Consider the following 27,898-nt stretch of genomic DNA (forward strand, 5'->3'; position numbering starts at 1 on the left):
CTTCAAAAAAAAGGAGACAAGTCGATGCACTGAAGTCATTTTGTGTTTTTGTGTTTTCCCTCAATCCCTAGAAACTCAAACTTTAGAATATATGGCGTGTTTTTTTCTACACTTGTCCAAATACAGATAAAACTGTTAGCTATACACAAAGCCAAGGTGTTTTTCCATTTAGATTGTCTTTGATGTTGCTTTATTGGATAGTGAGTGCATAGTAGAGAGACTCACGAAAGGTCATCAAACTCATCATATTCCTGTCCAGGTGTTTTTTTTCTCAGTCAGTTCAGGGAAGCAGGCCAAGGAAGACTGAGGTTTTCCACTCGTTACTGTTGTGGCTTAATGCTTGTTTCTGTCTTTGCCTTGGCTCATATCTGCTTCTTAAAGATGTAAACTGAGGGAGGAACTGGGCCATGGAGTAAGACAAGGCCGAGGTTGTCCTCTGAGGACCAAGTGTAATTGGGGTACGACTCAGAGAGCATCAGTTATTTTGTTGTGTCTGTCCAACTGGCTATCAAATGTGCCTGATTGGATAGTTCAGAATAAGGTCATTCTGAGATATTTGCACTTTTGCAACTGGTGGTTCATTCTTCAGGATACACATCTGAAAATGATCACTTTGACATGCACATACGTGTGTTTGCCGACACACAAAGTTGAACAAAGCTCAAGTGTCCTGTTCTAAGATACTTTATTAGACGGGTTGCTTTGAGTATCAGCATTTGAACTTCAATGGGAAAGACAGAAATAGAGTTCAGTTCATCTCAGACAAATACATATACTTTGAGGGTTCATTCACAAGTACTTCCATCTGACTGTTAATGCAGCATGCGGCAGACACTGATCTTTTTGAAATGCATATTCCTCCTCCCTTGATAATTAGAGGGAAAGTGAACTGCCTCTCTGCATTTATTGTTTCCTCCAAATGAGTGTTTGTGTGCTGCCTCTTTGTCTGTTAACCCATCTGTCTGTCCGTCTCTCTCTCCCACTCTCTCTCTCTCTCTCGCACGGACACACACACACATATATATGTGGCAAAATATTCCAGTATTTCCACTCCCCCATCTGTTTTTCTCTCCACTCGTGTTGTTTTCCACTGTTTTTCTCTCTTCCTTTTCTCTCCCTCTTATTCTGCCCTCCTTTGCTGCTCCCACCCCTTTCTTTACTCATACAACACTATTTCATCAAGTGTCCTCAGATGTATATATTATAGAAGCCTAGTGTATGAATGCATCCATGAAGTCGGAGTCAAAGTCACTTGTCTCTGCATCTCCCCCTCCTCCCTTCCCTCACTCCCTCAACCCTCACTCACTCTGTACTGTTTATGGAGTTGTTTCATCATGTCTTCTTACATGCATATTATAGAGGCCTGCCCTACGCAAGCGGCATGGCTCCGATGAAACACTTGAATAATTTATCACCTCCAGTCTGTCTTGCCACACTTTAGAAAGTTTCCCCAACAAAGTCACAAAATTATTCATGTTATCTGCATCTTCGGGAGGGGAGGGGCAAACAGGGCTAAAGCTGAATAGATCTAGACATGCTGCACACATCTTTCTTTCAGTCTTGTTCTTCACTCCCCTTCTCTCTCTCTCTCTCTCTCTTTCTTTCTCACTCTCGCTCTCTTTCCCTATCTCACCCCCCACACACGCCTTTCTCTCTGTCTTGCTCCTTTGTTATTTTTTTTCTCTTCCTCTTTGGTACAACTTTTCACACATTTCAAGTCTCATATACGTTCTCTTGCTGCATCTTTCTCCCTTATGCCGTGATATCTGTTTTATTTCAGGTGAGACACTCTAATTGCATATTTAGCAGGACAGAGCTAACAAACTGAATTTGCCACAGAAGGAAAGGCGGTGTAACGATGAAAATGCTCGGTGCAGAGATCATTTCTGCCCTGTCAAACAGTGACATGAAGTTAATCAGACGGAGTTGAAACATTATGTAAATTCTCTCATTTATAAACAGTTTTAATGTTTTGTCTTCATGTGTCACAGTGAGCCACTGTCAAAGTTCAGGGAGAAGTTTTAAATATCAGAGATGCCATTCTCAAACTTAGCTAGGCAATAGTCAGATATGGACTTGCAGTACATAGTTACGGAGGGATAACCTCTACTTGCCACCCTGTCAGAATAGGGAAATTCAGAGCTTGACCTTTGAACTCTTAATGGCTAAAATCACAATGTTCTATTTCCTAAGGAAGTTGAGCATGGAGTCAGTATTGTCTTTACCCCCACCCCTTCCTTTCCTTTCCCTCCTCTCAAAGCCCTCTCGTCTCGTCTCGTCTCCTTTCCTTTCCTTTCCTTTCCTTTCCTTTCCTTTCCTTTCCTTTCCTTTCCTTTCCTTTCCTTTCCTCTCCTCTCCACTTATTTCATCTCCTCTCCCTGCTCTTCCTTCTTTGGCACCAGATTGCAATCAAGCAGCAGCGCTAAGTAGTGCAGGAAATGTTGGAAACCCGGCTGGAGTGGAGAGAATTACAGGCCTTAATGGTTTAGAGTAGAGACCTTCTTTCACCAGATCACTGACTTCGTTAACCCTCAGCACACTCCTGGCTTGCTGCACTGCAGGGTGTGTGTTAGGTTGTGTGTTTTGCCATTTATTTAACTCAATTTTCAGAGGTTCAACAGTTTAAAAGCACAAACTTTTATACTTCTAATTTTGGACTCAAAACCACATATAGCATGCAAAATAAAAATCGCTGTAAAATGAATGAGCATATCATATGTAAAAATTTACCCTAGTATTAGGGCAATGTATTTGCTCTTTATTGGATTTTAGTCATTGCTGTATTTTAAAATAAAAAGGTCAGCATCAAATCCTTCAGAGTATGTAATGATAATTTCTTGGTATTTAAATGATGATAAAAAGAAATCCCAACCTGAATTGTTGTGAAGCATTTGCACTTACCTGCAGAAAGCATTTCCTGGACAGTAACACAAATTGACAAGGAGAGGAATGTTTGATGGTTTCCATCAATGTGCAAAAAAAGAAAAGAAAGGAAAAGAAAAGAAAGCTAGATGTTTCCTCCTCTCTTTTCTGTAGATATACGTCCCTCTTTCTCTCAGTCCAACCCTCTCCTCCACCTGCATGATCCATCTCCTCCCGCTCCGCCCTCTCCCTCCCTCTCCATCTCCTCTTCTCTCCCAAATAGATTACGACACAGCCGTCTCAGCAGAGACTGAACTGAGCTTCACAGACTCTTATGCACCTGTTCTTTGCCTGCAGTGTGTCCTCATCGATTGGATTGCCCCAGCCTGGCCCTCTGCGTGCATTTTGGCCTCCGAACTACTACTCTTCTGCCAAACAGCAGATGCCAAATTAAGCAGGCCTAGCCAGGACAACAGAGTGAATGGGAAACCCGTGGCCTTGCAGGAAGTAAATACAGAAGAGAGCGCTGAGGGGAGCATGTTACCCCGGGGTTTATTTAGTTTCATATTAGACTAGAGGAGGCGTTTCTCCTCTCCTGAGCTAAACTCGGAGACGCAGCAGATAATTGTGTTGTCAAATGCTTTTTAAATTACAAATTAAGTTACTGTGTGATTCAAATATAATACAGTACAGTATAGAAAATATATCGAAAAACTCCCAAAGCCTCTCAAGTTTAGCCTCTCCTTGTTCTCTCTGTATTTGTTTCACTGTTTTACACACATTATAAAGTGCTCAGGAAACTATGACTCACCAACCGTTTCCATTGGCCATTTCTGGCACTTTGCCAGAAGTCATATGGCTTTTGCAACTGTTTCAAGGAGAATATGAACTAAAACAGCGAAATTCAAAATTACTACTATGGTCTCTCTCTCTCTCTCTCTCTCTCTCTCTCTCTCTCTCTCTCTCTCTCTCTCTCTCTCTCTCTCTCTCACTCTCTCTCTCTCTCTGAAAAATGACACACACACAGAGACACACTTGGTCACTCACTCAGTGTGTCACCGCACACATACCAGCTTGCCCCACCCCACCTTTCTCTGTCTGTGCCTATGTGTGTCTGCTCTGTGTTCTGTTGACTTTCTTTGGAAGCAGTATCTTTTATAAACTCAAAAAAAAAGAAAAAAACACAATGCATGTCTTAAAGCCACAGCCACAATATGGTGAAAAAATATTAGGCTGATAGGGCCTGTAGTATCTGAAGAGAGATTGAGGGTTAGAGCATTGGTGGTCGAGTGAGCTAGACGGTGAATGAAGAAAGGGAGGGGAAGTAGCTTGAACAAATGTTTTTTTCAAAGGTTTTGAATCAGCACAAGCAGAAGAGGTTCTTCATGATACGGTCATAACTGTGCACCAGAAATGCAGGCTGAGAGGTCTAGTGGTATAAACAGACAGACAGACACACACACGTACTGTAGGGGATAAAAATATATGAAATGTGCAGTAGGGCAGCAAAGCGGTGACACTCCTGCGTGTAAATGTGTTTAGATGATCAGCCATGATTCCTTTGATGATAAACTGTGGACAGCCACACTCTGAATAGCCAGAGGATCACTTGCCAGAGGCTACATCCTTTATCACAATACTGTAATGATGGTATGAATACCCGTGCAGGTATATCCCTTGTGACAGTCTCACAGGCTTGGCTCACATACATTCAGTGCATGGGGTGGCACAATATGGACTGTGAGACTCGGCCTCAACATGAGAATGTGCTGATGCAAATATTTTCTCCTATAATAAACAGAAAAAATATTGGTCCGTCGCATCTGCTTTTTGCTTTGAACAAGGGAACTCTCCCTGATTAAGGAAGAAGCATGTAATTGCTAAAGTTGCTGCAGGTGACTCCAACCTTTACAGAGGGATGGCATGATTATGCAACTGGAGTTGAGCAGTCGTGTCTCTGTATGTGAAACATTAGCTGTGGAACTTGGTGGTGCCTGGCAGCCATTTTGAGGGAGGCTCTATTAGTTGAGGTTGTTTTCTATCTCTAAGTATCACTGCTTTGAAGTGCTCCATTCTGTCTTATCAGCAGGCTGGAGCTATTCGCCACAAGCCCTGTGTGTGTGTGTGTGTGTGTGTGTGTGTGTGTGCGTGTGTGTGTTGCGTTGTGCATAAGTGAGGAAAAAGTAAATGTGTGTGTGTGTGGGTGTGTGTGGGTGTACGTGTGTGTGTGTGTGTGTGTGTGCATGTGTGTGTGTGTGTGTGTGTGTTCCCACCATAGGGGCAGTACGTTATCTCAGTATGCAGCCCTATTGGATGTCTGTTCTCCTATCCAGCCTAGAAAGCTTTGTGCCCTTCAGTCAGATTATCATTCTGCTATTACCCCTCTGGATCCATCCCTCCCCACTGTTCAGGACTGTGTGTGTTTGTGTGTCAGTGTGCGTGTGCGTGTGCGGAGGCAAGGAGAAAGTAATTTTTTGAAAACACTGCAAAGAAAGTAAAAGGCATCATCCTGCATATTAAGAAAAGCAATTGAGTATACCAAAGTACCGCCTTTTAGTTTTGTGCAACTTTCCTCGTAAGTCAAATCCCTCCTCTCTCCATCTCTGTTTCTCGCCTCTCTCTCTCTCTCTCTCTCTCTCTCTTTCTCTCTCAGCGTCTGTGTGGTGAGTATATTCAGTAGATGTTTCTGAAGATGTGGGAAAGTTGCCAGGGGAAGTTCGTTTTCCCTCTCCTCTCCCCTGTCTTCTACCTCTGTGTTGTAGACTTACGATCCCTCTGTTTACCAAGTGGGAAGTCAACAAGAGCATTCTCGGCAACAGAGCGCAGGCAGAGACAGGCAGTTTTACCCACATAAATATCTCCCCCATCACTGCGCACACACACACACACACAGATATGCACAGTGTCTGTCTGCATGTCAGATGATCCTGTGTTGGCGTCCCTGGCTGATTGACAGTGTCTCTATGGCCCTTCGAGTGTGGTGACAGATAGACAACTCCAGGAACCAGTTTACTGCCAGCCTGCCATTGTCTCACCATTCCCTGGGCTGTTCACATGCACCAGGCCATGGAGACAAACACATTAGAATAGAATAGAATAGAATAGAATAGAATAGAATAGAATGGTGGAAGTCTTATCTGTCCAGCCTTAGTACTGCAGCATTGCTTTCTCCTCAGGGTGGAGCACCAGCTGTGCTTCCATGCTAAAAACACAAGACACAACGCCAGCTGTAGTGGGGACCCAACATCATTTAAAAGCAAGGAGTCACTGGGCGAGCAGTTGACTGCAGTTGTTGATAAAGTGCATGTTAGCTGAGCTGTCAGTAACACTTAACAAACAAAATACAGAGATTTTTTTAGTGATTCCACAAAAACGCCCATTGACAAGCATATCTCCCTCTGTTTTTTTTTTTTTTTCTCTCTTCCTGCTACGTTATGCCAACTTTTTGATCTTAAATCATAACCGCTTTGATTAAATTCTCGTCCTACATTTTGGACATATTTGTCCCACCCCTTCTCTTTTGTAATTGTTTGCTTGTTCGGAAACAGACGGCAGTAAGTGGTGCATCTGGGCAGTAGTTGAAGGCAATTCAACAAAAGCAGTGGCCAACTGGCTGCATTCCGTCATAAAAACAGGAACACCGGCAGCTCTCTGCGTTTAAAAACGGCGAGATGTGGCACAATGTAAAAACACCATCTGGCACATGTTTACATTGGGAAACAATTAAAAAAAAAAAACAGCATGCTGAAAATCTGACACATCTCTTGTGTGCATGCATGGCCTCTTGGATGGCATCAGCTGTAGAACAGAGTGTCGCTATGGGACAGGCATCCTTGTTACAGGATTTCCTTGTGGAAGGAGTTGGCCCATAATGTGAAAAGTGATGATTTTCTCACATGTGTGCATCACACCATCACCCACATATGTGTGCGGGGCATGAATGCAGTGCAGAACTATTAAGACTGCACAGGCATGCACTCGTGGTTGTATTTCCTTTTAATGTGCCCCTTGTCGGCGAAGAACACAACATTTAGGTGAGGTGACATCATGAGGATGTCATAGCGCATTTTCCTCAGGGCTTCCTAAGCTTAAACACAGGCAGATATGTCAGCCCTCATGAGTACAACCCCTAGCCTTTTTTTCCTGCATAAATGTTTCATGAAGCTGTTATGTCATGTTCATGTAGGTCCCTGCAGCACCTTTTACAGCATCCTGAGTGAGGCCACTTCATCATCTTATGCGCTGCTATTCTTTCTGGTGTACATAATGGTGAGAGAGTGAATTAAGGAGGACAAAAGAACAACTTAGTAGAAGTAAACAAGAAGGAGAGTGTGTTAAGTTGAAATATAGAGATGGAAATAGCTGGACTTAGATAAAGAATGTGACAGTAAGAGAGAGAGAGAGAGAAAGTAATGAGTTGGAATATAGAGATCGAATCTGGCAGAAAAATGTGAGGAGAATGGCAGAGAGAGAGAGAGAGAGATTGACACAGAGAGAGAGAGAGAAAGAGAGAGAGATGGTGACCGGGTAGTGTTGCGCTGTGGCCACTTGTCTGTTATGCTCGCAGGCTTTTGTGTTCACCCCAAGCTGCCAGCCCCCATGTTTTTTGCCCTGCACTCGAATGACAGCAAACATCAACCCCAGACACACACATCCACGCACACACACACATCGTTACTCCTCTATTGTTGTGGCACAGCCTCTAATGGAGCTTCCTGTTTTAGTGCAGATAAACAGACACTCACACTCTGTTTCATGAGCACACACATGCATGTGCACACTCACACACACACATACACAGGCAGATTGACAGCGAGTCCCTAGGCCACTGCTGCCACGCATGATTGATGGTGATGTTCCGTGGAGAATGCATGAGGCAGGGTGGGAGTGATTCAGGAATGGGAGCAGCACAGTTTAGGTACGGAAACAGTCCATTGAGTTGTAAGGGAAAGGAACAGAATGTACGGGAAGAATGGGATGTTGCCGGGCTGTCAGTCAACAAGACTGGCAGACAGAGAGGCAAGGAGAAAGAGAGAGAGAGGAAGACTTTTGATGTTCTTTAATTAAACATCTAACTTAAAATCCATGGGAAAGAACATCTTTAGTTCACAATAAATAATATAAAAACACACTCTCCCACCCACTATCCACCCCTGTGGATCCACACTCTCACACACCTACCTCTCCCCAGTTTACACCTTTTCCTTCACTCTTACACACACATCAAGAAGTGACAGTATCAAACATTACCCATAGTGTAGAACATCACAGTAATGGAAACAAAATTACACACATTACCCAGTGGTGAAAAAGTCCTCAAATGGTTGACTGTAGTAAAAGCAAGAACACCATAATGGAAAAAAAAGCTCCATTAAATGTAAAGTTCCTGCATTTAAAATGTTATATAAGTAAAAGTCTGTATGTATTACCAGTAAAATGTAAAGTATGAAAGGAAAAGCAGTTATTGTGAAGAATGGCTCCATTCAGGGTGTTAAATAGTGGATGCATTAGCCTGTAAGAAGTATTTCAATGTTGTAGGTCTATCCACTCTATATACAGTAGGTCACTGCTGGTTAGTTTCAACTCTAAAAACACATCATAGCTTATTTTATGTTTTGCCAGTAAAACCTTCCTCTGCAAAGTAACTACACCCATCAGATTAATGTAGAGGGGTAAAAACTACATTTCCATCTGGAATGCAGTGCAGTAAAAGTATAAATGTGGAAATATTCAAAGTGCCAATGCCTCAAAACTTGACTAAGTACAGTTCCAGAGTAGATGTACTTCTACAAATTAGCCTGAGATGCATGTGAAATTGATATCTTTAGTTGTGGTGTATACTTGTAAAAATACTAATATTTACACTGAAGGGATATAAAATGATTGAGTCTTTACTCAAATTATGTTGGAATTGTCCTTTCAAGATGTTTCAGGACAATTCACACTTTAATGGTGGCAGCATGAAATAACTGGTGAATTTTGGGGAGTTTGAAGTGGTGGTGGCCGGGGGAAAAATGCAGCAGCTTCAGCCATTGTTGTTGAGTCTAGCTGCCTCTGCACAGTATTTTGTGCTTAAATTTCAATTTCACTATGCAAAGAGACGATTTTCTGCTACTTACCATTCCTGATATCTGAAATTAATTTGTGAAAATCGCGTAAATCTATAGGGTCTTAAATAGGGTGGCCGCTTTTTACTGTTGCAGCACTTTATTGGACTGATTTGATTTAGACTGATAGCAAGGGTGTATTTTTGCATTTAAAAATCTTGCATACTGTGCTCATTACACAAAATACCATGGAATTGATTTTTTGAGTTGGTGGCAAAATTTTGGTGGAAATATTAAGCCATTTATTTTGAGCAGCTCCTATCTGGGAGTGCAACTTCTTGTTCAAATTTTATATCCACGTTAGGGAATATTTCTACATTATTCTACAACTTCTCAGATGTTTTGAGTTTGTTTACCTTCATGCAACCACTGACTCTTTGCTCTGATTGATGGAATAGCTTGGCCTAGATTTAGATTCATTCCAAAAACAGTGTTAATCAGCTGCGTAGTAAAAGTGCTCTCAATAATTGAAGATACTTGATAAGATAATAAATAAATTGAAAGATGAATGTCATGTTAACACAGATGTTAAAACATCCATAGGCATAGATGTGTTAACGTGAATTAGTGAGTGTAAAAACATGGAGAAGCAAGCGAGTGAGAGAGAATCTAAATAAGGACATGGATTTATGAAATGAGCCCAGATTTCTGATAAAGCTATTGACATTCTAATTGATTTGCAGTGTCCTTTATTAAATTTCTACACCTCTACATTACACTTATGAACTCCAAAGCCATAAATAGAGGCACATGATTAGAGACGGGATTAAAGAAAATACATAAAAAGTGAAGGAAACTGAACAAAAGATTATTTCCTTCCAACCAGGGTTCAGTCGCTGCAATATTCATTTGCACCACATACACCAATGCCAGGTTAGCTGACAGAAATAGTCGTGTTCGTCCATAAAGGGACGCTATAAGTCTTCACATACTCTCCTCCTCCTACTCACCATCATTTCATTCATTCATTCTTTATTTCTGTCGCCTAAACAGGGTCAGTGTGAATAATTGAGCCTTTTTACAATGAAATATTGACAATAGAAGAGTGTGCCATATGCATTTAAATGGCCTTCCTGCCCCTTGTGATGTCGCGTTGCTATGAATCATACATGCCACTGAGAGAATGTTTTTTTTTTCTACCAGGTTAAGGAGCGAGAGCCATTACTGTGCTCTAATCCCACAGACTAATAACTTTGTGCTACATTCACAGGACAGACAGCCAGCTCGGTGTAGGCAGGGGCGGGGATATCACATTCACACATGACTTTTGTCACTACATGCTCTTCCCCTTAGTATACAGTTTCATGTTGTGTTTTCAAAACTGTGTTTTGAACTTGGGAGCTTTGAGCATGGGAGTTTGACTGAAAGACCAAAGCAAAGATCTGGCATAGGATGACATAGACAACAGATGGAAACACTGACATTGGGAAGTCATCAGAAACATGAGCTACTCGCAGTCAAGGCTATTTAGTGCTATGTAAATGAACGCCTACAAATTTGCTTGTGTCTGTGTAACCACCTTCACTATACAATTTATGCTCGTAGAGCGTCAGGTCAATTGCAGCTGACACAGATGGTGGCTTGATCATAGTCCCTTTAATTCCATTGTTGCGCTTTTTCATCCTGGGATCCTGGAATTATCAAAACATTCATGTGGGGACCCACCAGCAAGGAGGCAAGTAACCCGTTATAGGCCGATAGGTAAAAAAAAAAAAAAAACAGGCACTATTGTTCTTAATTTTAACCCTCTTTTCTCTCTCTCCTATTCAGACTACCGCCCTCCCATTGTGCCACCAAACCGAGGAGGAGGAGGTTCGTCCTCTTCATCCACCAGTCGCACCACCACGACTCGTTCCCCTCCCTACTACACCACCCCACGGCCGCTCCTCACCACCTCCCCAGGCCAGCGTTACCGCACAACCACGGTCCGTCAGCCCATCCTGGTCCCTGCCGGTGGCTCATCCTCTGATACCAACCAGATCCCTGACACCAACCAGAAAGCTGGAGGACGCTCCCGGCCAGCGCAGATCCCACCAGCAGCCCCCCAGCCCCCTGTCCTGCCACCACAGGATTTCTGCAGTCCCAGGGTGACAGCTGACGTGTCGTGGCCACGCACCCAGCAAGGCCAGACAGCCAAGCAGCCCTGTCCTGTAGGAACACTGGGTAAGGTGCCTGCATAGGGGGATAGCTGGTCACCTGCAAAATGTGAAGAGTCCAGTAAATGGTTGATTGGTGTGTGTGTGTGTGTGTGTGTGTGTGTGTTTGTGTGTGTGTGTGTTTGTGCGTGCAAGCACTCGATTCAGTCTCTCTCTGGTTGTTAATATATTTGTGTTTCTTTTCTTGGTCTTCAACGCCCATTCCCTCCTCCCCCCGCCCCTCAATATGTTGTTTGATATGTAAATCAGACTCCTTCCTCCACTTCCACTTTTTCCATTATCATACTGCAACATGTATGTATTTTCTGCTACATTTCTTATATGTAAATTCTTTTGTAAAAACACAACCCTACCCATCTCGCAAGGTATGCTGACCCAACTGTTTATGCAGTGATTCACTGGGACAGTCATTTCATTTGGCCTGACATGCACACAGCAGCAAGCAGTAGGCCTCCAGAGCAACTCATTAAAAGAATAAACAGGCACGCATATGCACCCATGCAGTCCATTGCTATTCAAACACACATAAACACACACACACACACACACACACACACAGAGGCCAGCGTGCACAGTTGCACTCATAACACACACTGTATACATAAATGAGACCTTGATTCAGATGTACATTTCCTTTCTGCAGATTAATAACTGTGTTGTTGGCCTCCTGGACCTTAGTAATTGGGGCGTGAGTGTGCTGTTCATCCCCAGACATGTAAAAAATTGCCCTTTGTCTAAATAAATACATAATACCAACACACACACCCACACACTCACAGACATATACATAAGTAATGTATACATATTGTATATTAATGGAAACAGTACACATGGTAATTCACACACATATGCAACTTGCACAAAGTCAAGCATTGCATTATAAGCACACAGATGTTACTAAGTACATTTCCATCCCTGATATATCAATTAAAAGCTCATGCACAATGCCCCCAAGGCCGCCATCTTCATGCATCCACACACACACACACACACACACACACACGCTCACACCATACACAAACAGACACAGACACACCCTGCATGCACTGTGCTGCTCGATGAACCCCAGGCACCTCAAGAGTCTCCGTGTCTCCTGGTGAATGTCAGCGCTGTCTCAGCCTGTTTGTTTTGCTTGTCTTGCAGGCGTGGCCACATACGTGTGCGTGGCCCATTTGGGCTACTGGGATCCCCAAGGCCCTGACCTCAGCAACTGCACGTCGCCCTGGGTCAACCACATCATGCAGAAAGTGAGTGTGAATGCTGCCGCCGGCCATAGTGGCTTCCAGTGAACCCCACTGTAAGGATATCCATTATGGATATAGTCTCGGAGCAATTTATCACGCATGAAGACACACTGACCACAGGGAAAGATTTCGGCCGTGTAACCAACTTTGCTTGTGACCCCTAGCTCATGTGTTGTAATCTGAGAGATAGCACGTAGTGTAAGGAAATGCAAATTAACAATAAGGTTATTTTTCACATTGTGCTATCTTCATTTGATAGACTTCCACAGAGTGCATAGCTTTTTCTCTTTCCCACCCCTGCTACTCTGGTTATCAGGATTTCCTGCAGTATAAATTTATTTATTTATTTATTTGTGTGTGTGTGTGTGTGTGTGTGTGTGTGCTCTCTCAGATGAGCTATGAAGCTTTAAAGGCTTTTCTTTATAAGAGAAAACGTAGCTGAAATAGTCCCAGTGAAATCGGCGTTGCAAAAGAGGTGCTAAAGAAGGATTCGTTAGTCTAAAGCAATCTGAAGTGTCATTATGATAACACTCATGAGATGTGCTGAAAGGTTAGCTTGATATCGACCTTCTCTTAACCCTTCAGATAGACTTATTTAAAATAAATACATCTCTTATTTTTGCTCTCCCATCTAATCATTGTCTCTCCTCCCTTCACTCTTTCTGTTTTTCTATATTTACGCCCGTTGCATCATCTTACCTGTTCCATTCCCTCCCATCCTCCGTCTACATTGTTCATCTCACCAATTATCTTTTGCCATCTCTCCTACTTCTCGCCCTCTTTTTCCTTCTCTTGCTACATCTCTTTCCTATTCCCACCTTCACCTTCTCCTTCCCTTCTTCTCTCAGTTGATTTACTTTCTTTTGTCCTTGTTTAGTTTCTTGTTTTGTTTTAACTGTTTTGGGTTTAGTTTGTTTTTTCTTTCTTTTTTTTTTTTTTAACCTTTCGAGGTCAAACATAGTGTGTGTTAAAAGGGAAGGTGTTATAAGCTGCGGCTTCAACCTAAACCTTTTTTTTTTCTCTCTCTCTCTCTTGCTGTAGAAATTTTAAAGTTTGGTTACTGTGGTGTTTCGAGTTGATGTGTTTAAGTACCTGGCTCCTTTTTTCATGTGTTTGTGAATGTATAAAATATGAATTTTGTATATTCCAACGGGGGAAATAAATTCTTAAAAAAAAAAAAAAAAAAAAAAAAAAAATACATGAATAAATAAAATTCCTTCCATCCCTCCCTATTTTACTCCCAGCTCCGTTCGGGTGAGACGGCAGCAATTGTGGCCAGGGAGCTGGCAGAGCAGACCAAGGGGCTCCTGCGTCCTGGCGATGTGCCATCCACGGTGCGGGCCATGGCCCAGCTGGTCGAACTGCTGGACGTGCAGCTCAGGAACCTCACCCCTGGGGGCAAAGACAGCGCGGCCCGCAGCCTGACCAAGGTACTGCAGACAGGGATGTCAGAGCTGTCAGAACTGAGGAGTCGATGTTTGATAGAATGGATTTGATGATGATTTTTTTTTTCCATTTTTGGCAATTGGTAGTATAAATTCTCAACACTGCAGGTCATTAGTTACTGGGTGATGGAAGAGAAAGGGTGGTGGGGTGCAAGGCAAAGAAAGAGGATGCTGAGAAAGAGGGATAACGGAGCGAGAAGGGAAAAAACAGGAGAATTATTTTTCATCGGAAGTTAGCACCAGTTTTTTTTTTTTATCAAGATTAATAACTTCTTGATGTTTAGTGTTCTGTCTTATGTTCTACAGGGGTTAGGGAAGTCTTTATGTGCAGGGTTTGATGAAGTGCTAAGAGCTAAATAATGTTGTGGATTTGTGGGAGCTTTTAGACTCAGTGGGTTAGACAAGGTTTGGCTTCTTTGGCCTGGTTCTCTTACTCTTTTCAGCTCAGGATTTAATTGAATAAAACTCCTCCTCTCACTCTGGGACCCACGCTCATTAAAACAGGCCTGCAACCTGTTTTACAAGTGTTCATGATTTTAGGATCATTTTAACGTAAACTTGATTCAGATCATGTAAAGTATCTGCTACTGTTTCACTACAATACTGGACTTGGTAGGGATTCAGTTGTGTACTTTGTTCACTTAAGTGCTGACAGTGAGTTATCTCATTTTGGAATGGCTGACTGGCTGGCTAGCTTCACTAACTGGATGAGTGATAGGTGGGATTTAGTAGTAGAGACTGAAGGCTACTGCCGCCTCTGGTGCTGTCACTGGCTTTATTCAGCATTAGCTTTTGCGTCACTGGGTTTGCTTTACTGTCCCTCTCTCTATCTGACTTTTTTTTTTTTCCCCTCTCACTGTGTAGCTCATTTTCTCTTTAGAATTCAGTTACACACGTGAAGTGAATGTCTAGCATTTATTAGTGCAGCCAATTAATCTATGTTTTGTTGTTGACCAAATGGCCTACTAAAGGTTGAATTTGTTGAAGAAAGCCCTTCGTAGAAAAGAAAAAAAAAATGTTCTTCCCGCTTTCAGTAATGACCCAATTATATATACCTAATTGAGTAATATGCCTGCTTATTATGGTAATTTTCGTTAGGAAATCAAATATGACCAATTACGCACGAGTGGCATAGTAATTAATGCCATCAATTCACTTGACATTGGATGCAGAGAATGGGATGGATAAAGGGGAAAACGCAAGGGTGTATGAAGGGAGGAAATGATGAAAAAAGACAAGGCAAAGAGGGACATAAAAGGCAGGAAACAGTGGCAAGATGGCTACAGTTATGGGGCAGGGTGTGAGAAAGCGAGGACGGGGAGTGAAGAGAATAACAAACATCTTGCATTCACCCAAGTTGGATTATGTGATGCTAATGAGGTGGGTGTGCCTGCCTTTGTTTTTCGTTTTTCGTTTATGTGTGTGTGTGTGTGTGTCCATGTGTATGCACGTGTCTTTGTGTGTTTGAGAGGTGTTACACTGCTAACAACTAAATTATTCGAATTTGCAGCTTCAGAAGAGAGAAAGGTCCTGCAGGTTTTTCACACAGGTATTTCTGCTTCCTGGTATTGTTGATTAGCAAGCCACACCATAACCCTGCATGCTTTTTTCTCACTCAGAACAGCATGCCTGCTACACAGCAAATTTGTGTTTGTGTGTGATAACACGTTACAGCGCTCTACATAGAATTGTAATTCTATGCTACTAAAGGTGTTCTATGATTTGCATCCCAACCCTTTGAGGAAAGAGTTCATTTATCGGGTCTACTCTAATCCTGAGAGGTGTTCATTGGAGGCATCGGTGTCACTCATATCTTTACACTGATGCCTCCCACAAACCACTTGTAATGTTGCACAAAGGTTGGGATCAACATTTCAGTCTCCTCAAAGGGTTTGCTGACATTCTTTTTTTTTTTTTCGTTCCTGTTGTTGCTCAGTTTCGCTTTTTGCATTCAGTATCAACTTACTGATAAGAGGCCATGATCAATATCAATAATAGCTCATCTATTTTGCAATGCTCTCTGCAGAATAGTAAACAGTACTGCCTGAAACCAAATGTGTTGCTATCCATCTCTACTCAAAGAAATGTCCTCTCTCCGCTGTATCTGAGAGGATTAGACGGCCATGAATTGACTATGATGGATATTGTGTCATGCATATGATCACAGTGCCTTAAAAATAATGGCTAGCTTGTGTTTGTGGGGCAGTGTTCTTTTGTTTTGCCCTCGTCGTTCTGTTAGCTGATGATGTTAGATTGATGTTGATGCTGTTGGCTCACACTGTGAACTGAAAATTGCTCTGAGATTATTCAGGCATGCTTCTGGTCAGCTAAGATCACAATTCAGAGCATCAAAAGGCCCCACCTTCCTTATCCATGTAAATATACTGCAGACTCCCCCTTCTCTCTCTCTCTCTCTCTCTCTCTCTCTCTCTCTCCCTCTTTCTCTTTCTCCCTCTCTCTCTCTTTCTCTCTCTCCCCCCCTTCTCTGATGGGCTAGCTCTTTTTCTCCTGATGCAGGCTTTTTTTCTTCCCTCCCCTGAAAAGTCTTAACGTCAGCACCACTCAGCAATGTCACATCACAGAACATGGCTTAGGACTATATGCAAGCTGACAGAAACACACACACACACACACACAGGCACGCCCACACACAAGCATGCATGTAGTCAACAATCATCTCCTGCCGTCACATCAAAACAGTCTTGATGCGCCTCCTAAATCCAATAAATGCTGTATTCATAACGTTGCTGTTTTCAGACAGTTAGTTACCGGTTAATATCAAAACATTCCACCACACACCTTGGTTACTGCAGGGGGCTGGGAGTGATCGATTATATAATTAGCCTTAGTGATGTGAAACAAAATTATATCAACAGTCCCTAACTCTGCCAGATAGAAATGTGTGTGATTAGGGATGTGGTGTGGTGCTGCCCTCTCCTCGTTAATTATCTACAGCACTAATTGCCAAGTGAGAAGAGTGGGCAGGAGGTTTGGGTTCTTAATAGAGACAAAAAATAATTGAATTCCCTCTCTCTCTCTCTCTCTCTCCCTCCCCTCTCTCTCTCTCTCTCTCTCTCTCTCTCTCTCGCTCTCCGTCTTGCTCTCTCTCCCCTCCCCTTCCTTTTACACTTCATCTCTCCTCCTCTCTCACTTCGTTTGGGGAACTGGGGACTCGTTTCATGTATATTAAATTGGCAATTTATTCATGATGAAGTTGGTGGTGTGGAGAGACTTTGATGCTGTAGGGTGGAATGATGGAGAGAGGTAGAGCCTGTAAGGTAGACAAAGTGAGAGAGGGAGAACAAGAAAGAAAGCTCGGAATGAAAGGAGAATAGAAATAACAGCAATGGAATGTGAGAGAAAGAGAAAAACAATAAAGGGGGCAGTGAGGAGAGAGTGATGCTCAATGACAATGTCTAATTTGCCCTCTATTTATGGATGGCGGGTCAGAACATGGCATGCTGTGAATTTAAAGCCTGATTTAGCCGCAAACTCATCCTGTCAGGGAAGACATACCCCAACAACAACTGACAGATAAGCCTGCTGCTCTGATGAAAACATTTTCAAAACATGCACTTTCTCAGCGCTCAGCCAAGCGAGCGAAAGAAACGGAAAAATTCCATCCTCTATTCTACTCTTTTCTCTTCCTTTCTCTATTTATTCTTACATCCTACCTCAGTCACTTTTACTCTGAGTGTCTTCTAGGGATGCACAATATATTGTTTCAGCATTGACATCACGGTGTGCGCATGTCCAATAGTCACATTACAAGATGCAGGATGCCAAGTAAGACAAATTTACTCAAACACGTCATGCTACAACTTTTTTGCTGCTTGATACAAAAGGAAAACTTAAAATGTTCTAATTTTCCATTTTCTACAAGAAAAGTTGCCCCAATGCAACAGTTTGTTGCCAATGACATGCAGGCTCTGCGTGCACAGCGATCAGCTCTCTATGTGCTATATCATATGCCTCTTTAATACTTTATCAAGTGACTAAAGCCTTACTTGTCACCGACCACAACCTGAAAATGAACACTGCCTGTCTTGGTTGTTTGATAAACTGATCAGAAATGATGTTACTGGTGTTTCATTGTGCAAGCAGAGCCGGCATGTCACCTGCTTGTAAACATGAATGAAACACAGCTACAGTTGCAGATAATGTCACCTGGATGCTGGAGACAGGCGTTCAGTGATGCAAGGCATTTTTTGAGTGTGTATTCTCGTTATCAGCGGTGCCTCGCCCCATAGCAGGTTAAAAGTTTAAAAGTTACTGTCACATGGCTCATCCGCAACAAACACATACAATGCTACAAACACATACAAAACTTGCAGTACTCATATCTGTGCTTACATCTTTCCGGCATGTAGTTGCATCTGTTTGTTGTTTGTGTTTTAGTGTTTTACCATCCTCAGCCGGCCTGTTCATCTTCCACCATCGTTAAAAATGGTAGATTAAATGTACATAACACAATTTAGACTTATAAGTCCATTTCTTAAGTTTATTAAGAAACATATCTTGTTCTTTCCAAATACTTATCCACCTCCTCTCTCTGCACCTGTATATATCGGTGTCAGAGTTGCATAAGTGAAATCAGAAGCGGTGGAGTCCAAGCTGATTTTTGGAGGGGTGGCAGAGGGCTGAACCAAGTGTGGTAGGAGTAGGATTGGGGTTTTGTTTTGTTAGAAGAGGATATACTTTTAAAGTACCCAAATGATGAAAACTATTACTGTTAATTGTATATCTGTACATGAATAACACACTGCATATCTGGTGAAATTTCTTATATTTTTTCATATTGCAATATGTATCGCGGAAAAAAAAGATATCACAATGTCAGTTTTTTTCCAATATTGTGTAGCCCTATTGTGTGTGTGTATGTGCGTATGCATGTGAGTATGCATACATGCATATGTACTTGTGTGTGTATGGGTGCCTGTGGTCCCCCGGGTGTAGCTGGGTGTAGTGGAGCAGCCCAGCTCTAGTCTGCCTTGCTGCTGCTGTTTACGCTGGATTACCCCAACGCTTCAAAGCATTTCACTTCTGCCCCATTTACTGGTTGTGTATATGTGTGTGTGTGTGTGTGCGCACACATGCATGTGAGACTACCCTATAATACATGGTCACAAATAGACACACACACACACACAAATGCGCACACATGCACTCACACACACACACACACACACACACACACACATACACACACACACACGCGCACACGCACAATCGACACCCTTATCTGTCTCTGCAGAGTCTCTCCCCTCTTTGAAGACCCCTAAAAAACCTGTCTCCATTTTCGCCCTCGAGTCCACATACTTGTGCGGATAGAAATGTCACCAGCGGCACCAATACTTATACTCACACACACACACACACACACACACACACACACACATACACATACACACACACAGTGGAGATGTCTGGACCATGAGGAAAATTGTAACCCCGCCCTCACCACAACCCCCCTTTTCTTACCTATCTCTCTCCTCCAGAGATATAATCTCAGTGCCACCAAATTAAATTTCAATGAAAAAAAAATACATGAAATTGAAAATTCAAGATAATCAAAAGTTCAATAAAGAGCAATGAAAAGTTTAATGAGAATACAAAAGGAGGTTATCTGAAGAACATATTAAAGTGTGCATTTGGGAGCAACACCAGCATGAGAGAGTGGAGGCAGTGCCACTGGCTGTCATATCTGCAGCATGTATATGGCATCCACTCCGCTCCCCTGTCTCTCTGTTGCCTGGACTGCTACTGTAGACCAAGTGGAGCAGAATGATCCACTGCAATGCTTTTTCCAGCCCTTTGTGCACACTCTCCAACATACACATACACACAGAAATGCACATATATCCACACAAACATTAAATGCAAAGCAGGGCTCATGCATTCTGCCCCATATAATTCACATCCCAGGTTCAAGTGCACATATTGCATTTATCATTGCATCCCAAAACATATATGCCGTACTTCACACACCAACGCATAAATACACACACTCACTCAGATGTTCACATGCAGCAAATCCCACATTATGACCATGGAGAAAGCCTTTGAATCCCTAAAAGGAGTTAAGGGGGTTTGCAGCCCTACAGCTTGTAGTCTCTCTCTCTCCCTCCACTGACTGTGTTAGTGGAGGGAGAGAGAGAGACTGTTTGTGGGTGTATGTGTGTGCATATATGTGTGTGCCTCATATCTACTCCCTATTATTCCGTGTGTGTCGAAGCAGTGGATTAATTAGTTTTTGTTTACATGCATCCCTCCCAAACTCATCCGATATGCATCCCAGCTAATTAGCTGCTAGTGCTAAAAGGGGACATAATATTATCATATTAGCTTGTTGGCTCAGCACCCATTTCCTGTATGATATATCAAAACGTGTTACATGCAGATATCGTGCCCTCAAAATTAACAGGTATTATTAATTCTAATTTGCGAGGGAGTGGCAACCGGAAGTTTGTTTTGTAGCGTGCTCCATCCACACTCACTTTCTCACCTGCTCATCTGAGGCAACGCCCACAGTCTCCTGCTCCCGCCATCTCTCAATCCCTGCCTCCCCTCCCATCACTCTCTCCCATTGCTGTTGCATTCCCCTTTCCTTCCTCCCGGTCTCTCACCTCGGCCTAACCCTGAATGAAAAAGGGAGGGAGGAAGTCAAATGGTGGATGTGGGAACATCAATAAAGTGATGTCTCTCGCTCTCTCTCTGCCCTTGCAATTCCCCGGTGGAGACCCTCTGTGTGTGTACGCTGGCACCTGTGTTCCTTTTTCCACTTTCCCTCCCACCCTCTTTGAGAAAGAGAGAGTGAGACACTGGAAGACAGATAGAAAGAGAGACTGAGAGATATAAGTGAGAGATGGGAGTGGGCTTGTGAAAGGGTGGTTTACAGTGAGAAAAAGGGGGGAAAAGAGACGAACGGGAGTGTGAGATGTGTATATTTGATAGCACCTGTATTCGCTTTTCCGCCTCCCTTGTTCCCAGCGGACGCCTGTCACCGTGGACTCACTGGACTGTTTTATCGTTCTCCCATGGCTCTCTCCTTCCTTCTCTCTCTGTCTCCCTGCTCTCTCTTTTCTCTCCTTCTTTATCTCTCTCTGACACTTTGAAGATTTGTGTATGTGTGTGTGGGGGTGTGTATTTGCACGCAGGGTGTTCACGTTTGAAAATGATGACTTGAATTCATGAGAAAGAAGAGAAAAGAATGTGAACTGGAGGCAAAAAAGTATTCATGGAGAACATTTCATCTATGTGAGCCAACTCCTCTCCGTTTAGTTTAGTAATATTTTTGGACTCCAAATTGTTATGCATGGCTCGCCGATGACCCAGAAGACATTATCTGATAAAAGTCTTATTTCTTCTTAGACCCTCAAGCACACGTTTTCCAGCTAAAAGATAAGACTGTTGCTTTAAAAAAAAATGAAGCAGGTTTTGGGGGTGTAGACAACTGGTGATTGCAATCAGCTAATTAGCTTAGCTTGATTTTGAGAACATCTCTGATGGATTTCCTGTCACTGCTCTTCATGAGGAATGTGCTGAAAAGAAACATTAGGAGAGGAGACCATAAATTTGAAAATGTTGCAGTCTTTTGACCTGGCTTGCATGTTTTTTTCTTCTTTCTTGTGTGGATGAAATTATATTTTAGGATGAGCTGTCATCGAGGTTAGTTCAAAAAGAGGACATTCATTTACTTTAATGTTAGACTGAAAATTTGACTTTGTGTCTTCGTTTTAGTCAGTGGACAGGATTTGCGTGCAGTTAAGAGACTAGGTTAGGAGCTTAATTAAGTTAATTAAGCTTAATTAGGTTTTCTGAGATATTTCCTGACATTACTAATTGAGTTTTGAAAACAGCAGACCTCTGAAGTTTTAGTTTTTTCTCAGGAACCAACTTGTTGATTTTTTGGTACAAAATGCATTGCAAACAAGCCATGAAGCATTATACTCACCAGAGAAAGACCCACAAGAATCAATGGCCTCACTGGGCTCAATCAATGGAGATGGCTATGCTAATGGTGGTTACAAAAAAAAAAGTCTGAAGAGGGAGTGTTGGCCAAAATTGACTCACCAATAATTTCATTGTCAATTGAACTTCACAGGAAGATAGACAGTATTTCAAATAAACTGCATACTGAAATATGTTCATTTGTTAATAGCCAAAGCCATCATTGAGCTCCACAGCAAGAACACAGCACACAGGACATGTTTGAAGAGCCTTCAGCAGGAACCAACTCCTCATATCACCTTGTGGAATCAGAGAAAAAATGACCTATACGTCGTGTGTTGACCCCTTGATACTCAAAGCTGACAATCAGGAATCCAGAGAGGACAGAGAGAGAGACAGATGCAGAATTACAGTTCTAGAGGAAGTTTTTGGCATTATATGACCAAGCAGACCATTGTCAGCTGCAGGACTCCCCAGGCCTTGACTGAAACTTCAATAATTGACGAGGATCACAGGAGCCTGCAGCCAAGGCCAAAAATGGGCGATTTGCTGCATCCAATCATTGTCAAGTTCCATTATTTCAAGGAAAACTTGACATTCTTCCCAAAGCCTCCAGAATGGGGGTGAAGCATGCAGCCTTCAAGTAACTGTAACAACAGCTACACCGCTGGCTGAGTACAGGATTTGGTCTCAGCTGCATTAAAGATTATATCTCCATGTGGATCCAGATGAGGCTAAAAGCTACACAATAACCCCCCCTCAAACCTCAGGAGCATGGTGAGACGTGAATGGTAACATGCTTAAGGCCTACAGATTGGCTAACATTTTCAGCCACATGCTATTCTGCTAAGTGTCATCAGTTTAGGTACTGATTGGTGTTGTGCTTAGATTTTAGGAAAATGCATTGCATACAGAAGCTTTCTTCCATTTTTCCTCTTTCTTTCTTTCTTTTTTGTTTTTGTTTTGAAAATTCAGCTTCATGGCTCTGTTTAAACTCAATAAATCGCAACAACCAGCGCTCAGTGCTGTATCCTAGCACACTGTCAATGACGGTGCATCCAAACACATTGGTCTGGGTATAGTTGATCGTTATACCCAGCCCTATAGCAAGCCCCTATCATCTATCATCTTCTCTATGTTAGATAAAGAAATTAATAAATCAAGTAGATGTGTATTTCTTTCTTTTCTTTTTTTTCTGGCAATTCTGCTTTATTTGACAGTCACAGTAGAGAGAGACAGGAAAGGCAGGAAGAGAGAGGGGATGACATGCAGCAAATGGCCTGAGGTTGGATTCAAACTGCAATCAGGACTCAGCCCTAACAAACAGAGCCACCAGGGAACCCATGTAATGTTTTTTTTTTTTTTTTTTTTTTTTTTAAATTTCGTGGTAAGTAGGTTTTTAATTAGGTAAAGTATTTGAATTTTCTTTAAAATTACCCCGCAATTACATCAACATTTATGTCAAAATTTACTGAAAACCAAAAGTTTTATTTTTACTACCGTCAAACGCATTCTCAACATCCCAAATGTTGTTGCAAACCGAATTTATGATTTTTGTTTGATTGTTTTTCTGTTGTACTCAATACAAATAAGCTGCACAGAACTGTAGCTGCATTCAAGTTGTGCGTGTAAAGGCAATCTTAAGATTTCATGATATTCCAGTGGAAAGCTTGGTTTAATTTTTATGATCTAATGGATTTGAAATATTAATCTAAAATGAGTTTGATGACACAGTAAAAATAAAAGTTTTGGTTTTCAACCAATTTGAGGTAAATGTTGATGTAATTTGGGGGTAATTGCAAAGAAATTTAAAACATGTTACTTGTTAATTATCACGTATATTTACCCTGAAATTTGCAGCCTACTAAAATTATTACCATTTTAAAAAGGTAAGGGATGTAACTCCTGCAGTAAAGAAAATACAGTCCATGGGTTCAGCTCCTCTGCCAACTGGTCCCTTGTCTGCCAGGCGTTGTGCATCAAGTTGGCCCGCTACACCACCACCACATTCAGTTGAATCTGTTTCTGCCTTACAGTTTGTGATGTCTGCAAAGTCATGTTGGCATCCTGCACAGTATAAATAGGCCTATATGAAAACACAGCGTGCCATGAAGAACAAACTGACTTTCTAAAGAGTGTATTGTAATGTGCCTCCTGACTTGTCCAAGCATCTAAAATGCATTTTCTGCATGACAAATGTTGGCTCCGCTATACGGTGCTTGGCCTCGACAACACATTGTTGAATCTGTTACTGCTGAGATTTTGGTATAATATATGGTGTAATAAGGCCTGTGAGTGATGCTTCTCCTAACGGCCACTCATCCAGAGCACCCCGGAAGGCTGCAGGAATGGCAGATCTGACATTGCATTGACATTAGACGTAGTCCTCGGAGCTCTTATCGGAATTACTTTTTTTTAAAGATTATTTTGTTGGCATTTTTGCTTTATTTAATAGCGACAGTAGAGGGAGACAGGAAAGGGAGACATGGGAGAGAGAGGCATGCAGTAAAGGGCCCAGGTTGGATTCAAACCCAGGCTGCTGTGGTAAGGACTTCTGAGCCTTGATACGTGGTACACACACACCAGAAAGAGAGCCACTGGGGCACTTCCTTATCACAGTTATTCAATTTTTTACCAAAATAGCACATCTCACCTTGTGTTCCTTGTTTACACAAACCCTCCGTTGCCCCACCCTTCCCACCTTTTGCAAGCACCAAAATACCACATGAACTGACAAAGCGTGTTTCCAGGTCAGCAAAAATAGTTGGTCATAGATCTGCTTGCAACAGTCTTTGTGCAAAAATAAACATACAAAATCCACAGATGATACAATATTCTAATTTAGTTAAAAGTATCGCAGTATCACAACTACCTTACAATTGTGATGTTCAGAGAATGTGTGGGGAGCTACCGAACAGCAGGCAGGGAGCTAATTTGGCTCATTTTCCACAAGCTGAGAGATCCCCAGATTAGTGTTCATTTTGTTTGGTTACAATGTTACATAACAGTAATGGTAGCAGTTACTAATGTGAATTATATTTTGGTGTCAGCTAACAAGTGACCAATGTTATAAGATCATATTTAGAAATAAGATATTGACACAGAATAATAATGTGTAGCTTCTTCTTTTTCTCCTTCTCCTTCTTCTTTTTCTTCTTCTTATTGAGATTTAGTTGGTTGATTAGTTAGTTATTATTTATTTTTGTACTGAGCATTCAGATCAACCTTGTTTATGTTGCAGTGCAATGTAACAATAGAATACAACAGAATAGATCTTTATTTGTTCCAAGAGGAATTTGACTCGCACACACAAAGGGTCAACAAAAGCAATAATAATGCAATCAGACATGCAGTGAAAAATACCGAGCACAAAAGTAGGCAAGCAAACAGTTTACTTACATTTCCTCAGGTAAATATCCAAGAAGTCATTTGTTATTCAACTCAGAAATAATTACCAGAGTGACTGTTGCATAGTAACAAAAGTTACCTTTTTTTTTTTTTTTTTGCTAAAAGCAAACAAATGCAGAAGGGCATCAAACAAATCAGTCACAATCAGTCAGTAACAATTACTGCACTACCTATATGACAAATAAAAAAAAATTATTGCTAAAGCTTCATTTTTCAGGGAATGTCTTTTTCAGGGGTTTTTCAACAGGTATGACTCAAAATAAAAGGTTAGTTCATCCAGCTCATGTGTTGCATTACTGAAAGCATACTTCTACTAAATGGAGTATTATAGTGGAGGTTATAGTGCTTGTTTACTCCAGACATCTTCACTGAGCATCGTCTTCTGCTTTGACTGTGGCACCTGACAACACTTCGCCCCCCAGTGTCAAAGATGGCGTTGTGCAACAATGTGAGCGCGTGCTTGACATTAAAAAAAATAATAATTTTGGGCCCATTTAGCCAAATCTGTGTGTCAGCCATAGGAAGCCATAACTGCCTCTTTAAGGGCTGCATTTGTCTTTACACTGCTGTAGGTAATGTTAATTAGCATCAGCAGCATAATTTGATTTGGAGCTTTATTTGTGATAATTATCAGTCAGCTCTTTTTTTCACTAGTTAACATTAAGAGGAAAACACCGGCGAGAGTGTGAAAGAAAGGAGAGGTCCTTATGTGAAAGGATGTTATTTAATGTTAGATGGCTGCGGTTTGTTTGTACACCTTAAAGAGCATTAGCACAGACAACATAGGAAAAAATAAGGTCCTTATGGATCCAGTTACACACTGAATCAGGCTTCTATGGCAACAGAAACATGCCTCTTTGGGTAGAATTGTTTACATGGCTTTCATTTGGTTATATCTGCATGAGTATGCTACATTTGCATCTTTAATCTTTTTTTGTGAACATTTTTTGTCATGCTTTAATACCATGTCATATGAAATGCCATTGTACTCCGACTGTGACCAGTGACTAGTGAAGGCAACATTAATGACTTGCTGTCTTCACCAGTGTTAGCAATGTTATCTGCAGTATGAAAGCATTTGCATTAATTTTCACATCAGCACCATCGACTGAAAGTGATGAAAAAAATGTTAGCAGTAGTTTTCCCAAAGTAATCTCCTTATCTTTACTGCTGCCCCAGGCAATGGTGGAGACTGTGAATAACCTGCTCCAGCCTCGGGCCCAGACAGCCTGGAGAGAGCTGCCCACCAGCGAGCAGCTTCACTCGGCCACTCTGCTCCTGGACACCGTGGAGGCTGGGGCTTTCATGCTTGCTGACAACCTGCTGAAGACCGACACTGTGCAGGAGACCACTGACAACATCCGTGAGTGTATTTGTTGTTCTCTTTTAACCCCTTCAGCTCAGCTGGATCCCGCATTTGTCAAGGTGCCTGCTGAGGTGCCCTTGAACAAGGCACTTAACCTCCAGCTGCTCCAGTGGAGCTGCTCAGCGGTCAGCAGAAGAAGGCTTTGATTGTACTAGGCAGATCCCAGGTGTGAATTTGTGGAATTGTATTAATGTGAAGTAGGGCATTGCCGGAAAAAGCATTTGCACTCAGTTGACTTTTCTCGGATAAATAAAGGCCAGTTATAACAGGCCAAAACAAAGGGCACAATTCCAGAAAATCTTGTCTTGTTTTTCAGTGTAGGCAGTGTGAGTGTTTGTATGTGTGTGTGTGTGTTTGTATGTGTGTGTGTGTTGTTGTTGTTTTTTTTCTTGGATGTTTTAACTACATAAAACAGCTCTGACAGCATGGCGGCTATAAGATCTAAAAAAATAAAATGATGTAATATATCAGTAAGAGGCAGTATTGACAGTAGGCGCTGTGTATGTTTCTGAACCAGTTGCCTCACATGAATGCCTTATAACACCAAAGAGAAAAACAACATATCACTGGCAAGTTTCACAGTGCACATGTGAATAGACATGAATGGACATGGATGGAAGTGGGGCAGAATAATGCTATCATTTCATTGCTTGGGGGATGGGGGTGGTGAAACATATGCATATGCAGGATTAATCTGTGTACAGGAAACTGAGCAGCAACATACCTAACCATGTGCAACAAGGTGCATCAAGACAACAGCAAGATAACCCACGAATAGCCAAATAACATGCTCTTTGTCTGAATCAGTAAATATTTTACAAAGGGTCGAACTGAACTGCAGCCACCAGGCTTAAATACATTTCGATCGACTCTTGATATATTGCAAGAGACAGAAAAGATCTTGAATTAACATAAGATTTCCCCTGAGAGGATCGAAAAATACAACACATCAAAATGTTGGTGAAGCTCTGATATATGTTGTGCATTTCATATACTTTCTCTGAATCAGACAGTCGGAAATAAAGCAAAAACAGCAAATATGTCTGACTGTCCTGACTGCAGTGCAGAGAGCCATAGGAATGTAGATGAAACCAAACAGAGCAGGCCAGTAAAGCTGTCAGAGAGAGGTCATGATGAAATGGGACAGGGTTATTGTTTGAGAGGCTTTAAAGGGGCGGATCCACAGAGACCTATACTCATTTAACAAGATGCAGGAAAACCTGGCCTTGAGGCTTCTAATACAAGGATGAATTGTTTGCCAGAGACAATAATTTTATTTATTTATTTATTTTTTCCCTTCACTCCACTTGTAGGCGGAATTGAAAAGCAGAACAAAGCCAGTTATTATGGCGTTGTGCAT

The 27,898-nt window shown here is 41.9% G+C and overlaps 1 protein-coding gene across 2 annotated transcripts in view; it reads left to right on the forward strand.

The window, feature by feature from the left end:
• Window positions 1-27,898, forward strand: part of adgrl3.1 (adhesion G protein-coupled receptor L3.1) — a 121,852-nt gene that overhangs the window by 64,418 nt on the left and 29,536 nt on the right. Inside the window, exons 8-12 of one of the 2 annotated variants that reach the window (XM_030055249.1) lie at window positions 10,740-11,132; window positions 12,269-12,372; window positions 13,614-13,799; window positions 15,325-15,363; window positions 26,352-26,535. In XM_030055249.1, coding sequence (XP_029911109.1) covers window positions 10,740-11,132; window positions 12,269-12,372; window positions 13,614-13,799; window positions 15,325-15,363; window positions 26,352-26,535 — 906 coding nt within the window. The remainder of the gene's footprint in view (window positions 1-10,739; window positions 11,133-12,268; window positions 12,373-13,613; window positions 13,800-15,324; window positions 15,364-26,351; window positions 26,536-27,898) is intronic. The other variant, XM_030055239.1, reaches the window with a different exon arrangement.

This window comes from Myripristis murdjan, chromosome 1, assembly GCF_902150065.1.
Source record: "Myripristis murdjan chromosome 1, fMyrMur1.1, whole genome shotgun sequence".
Classification (NCBI taxonomy): domain Eukaryota; kingdom Metazoa; phylum Chordata; class Actinopteri; order Holocentriformes; family Holocentridae; genus Myripristis; species Myripristis murdjan.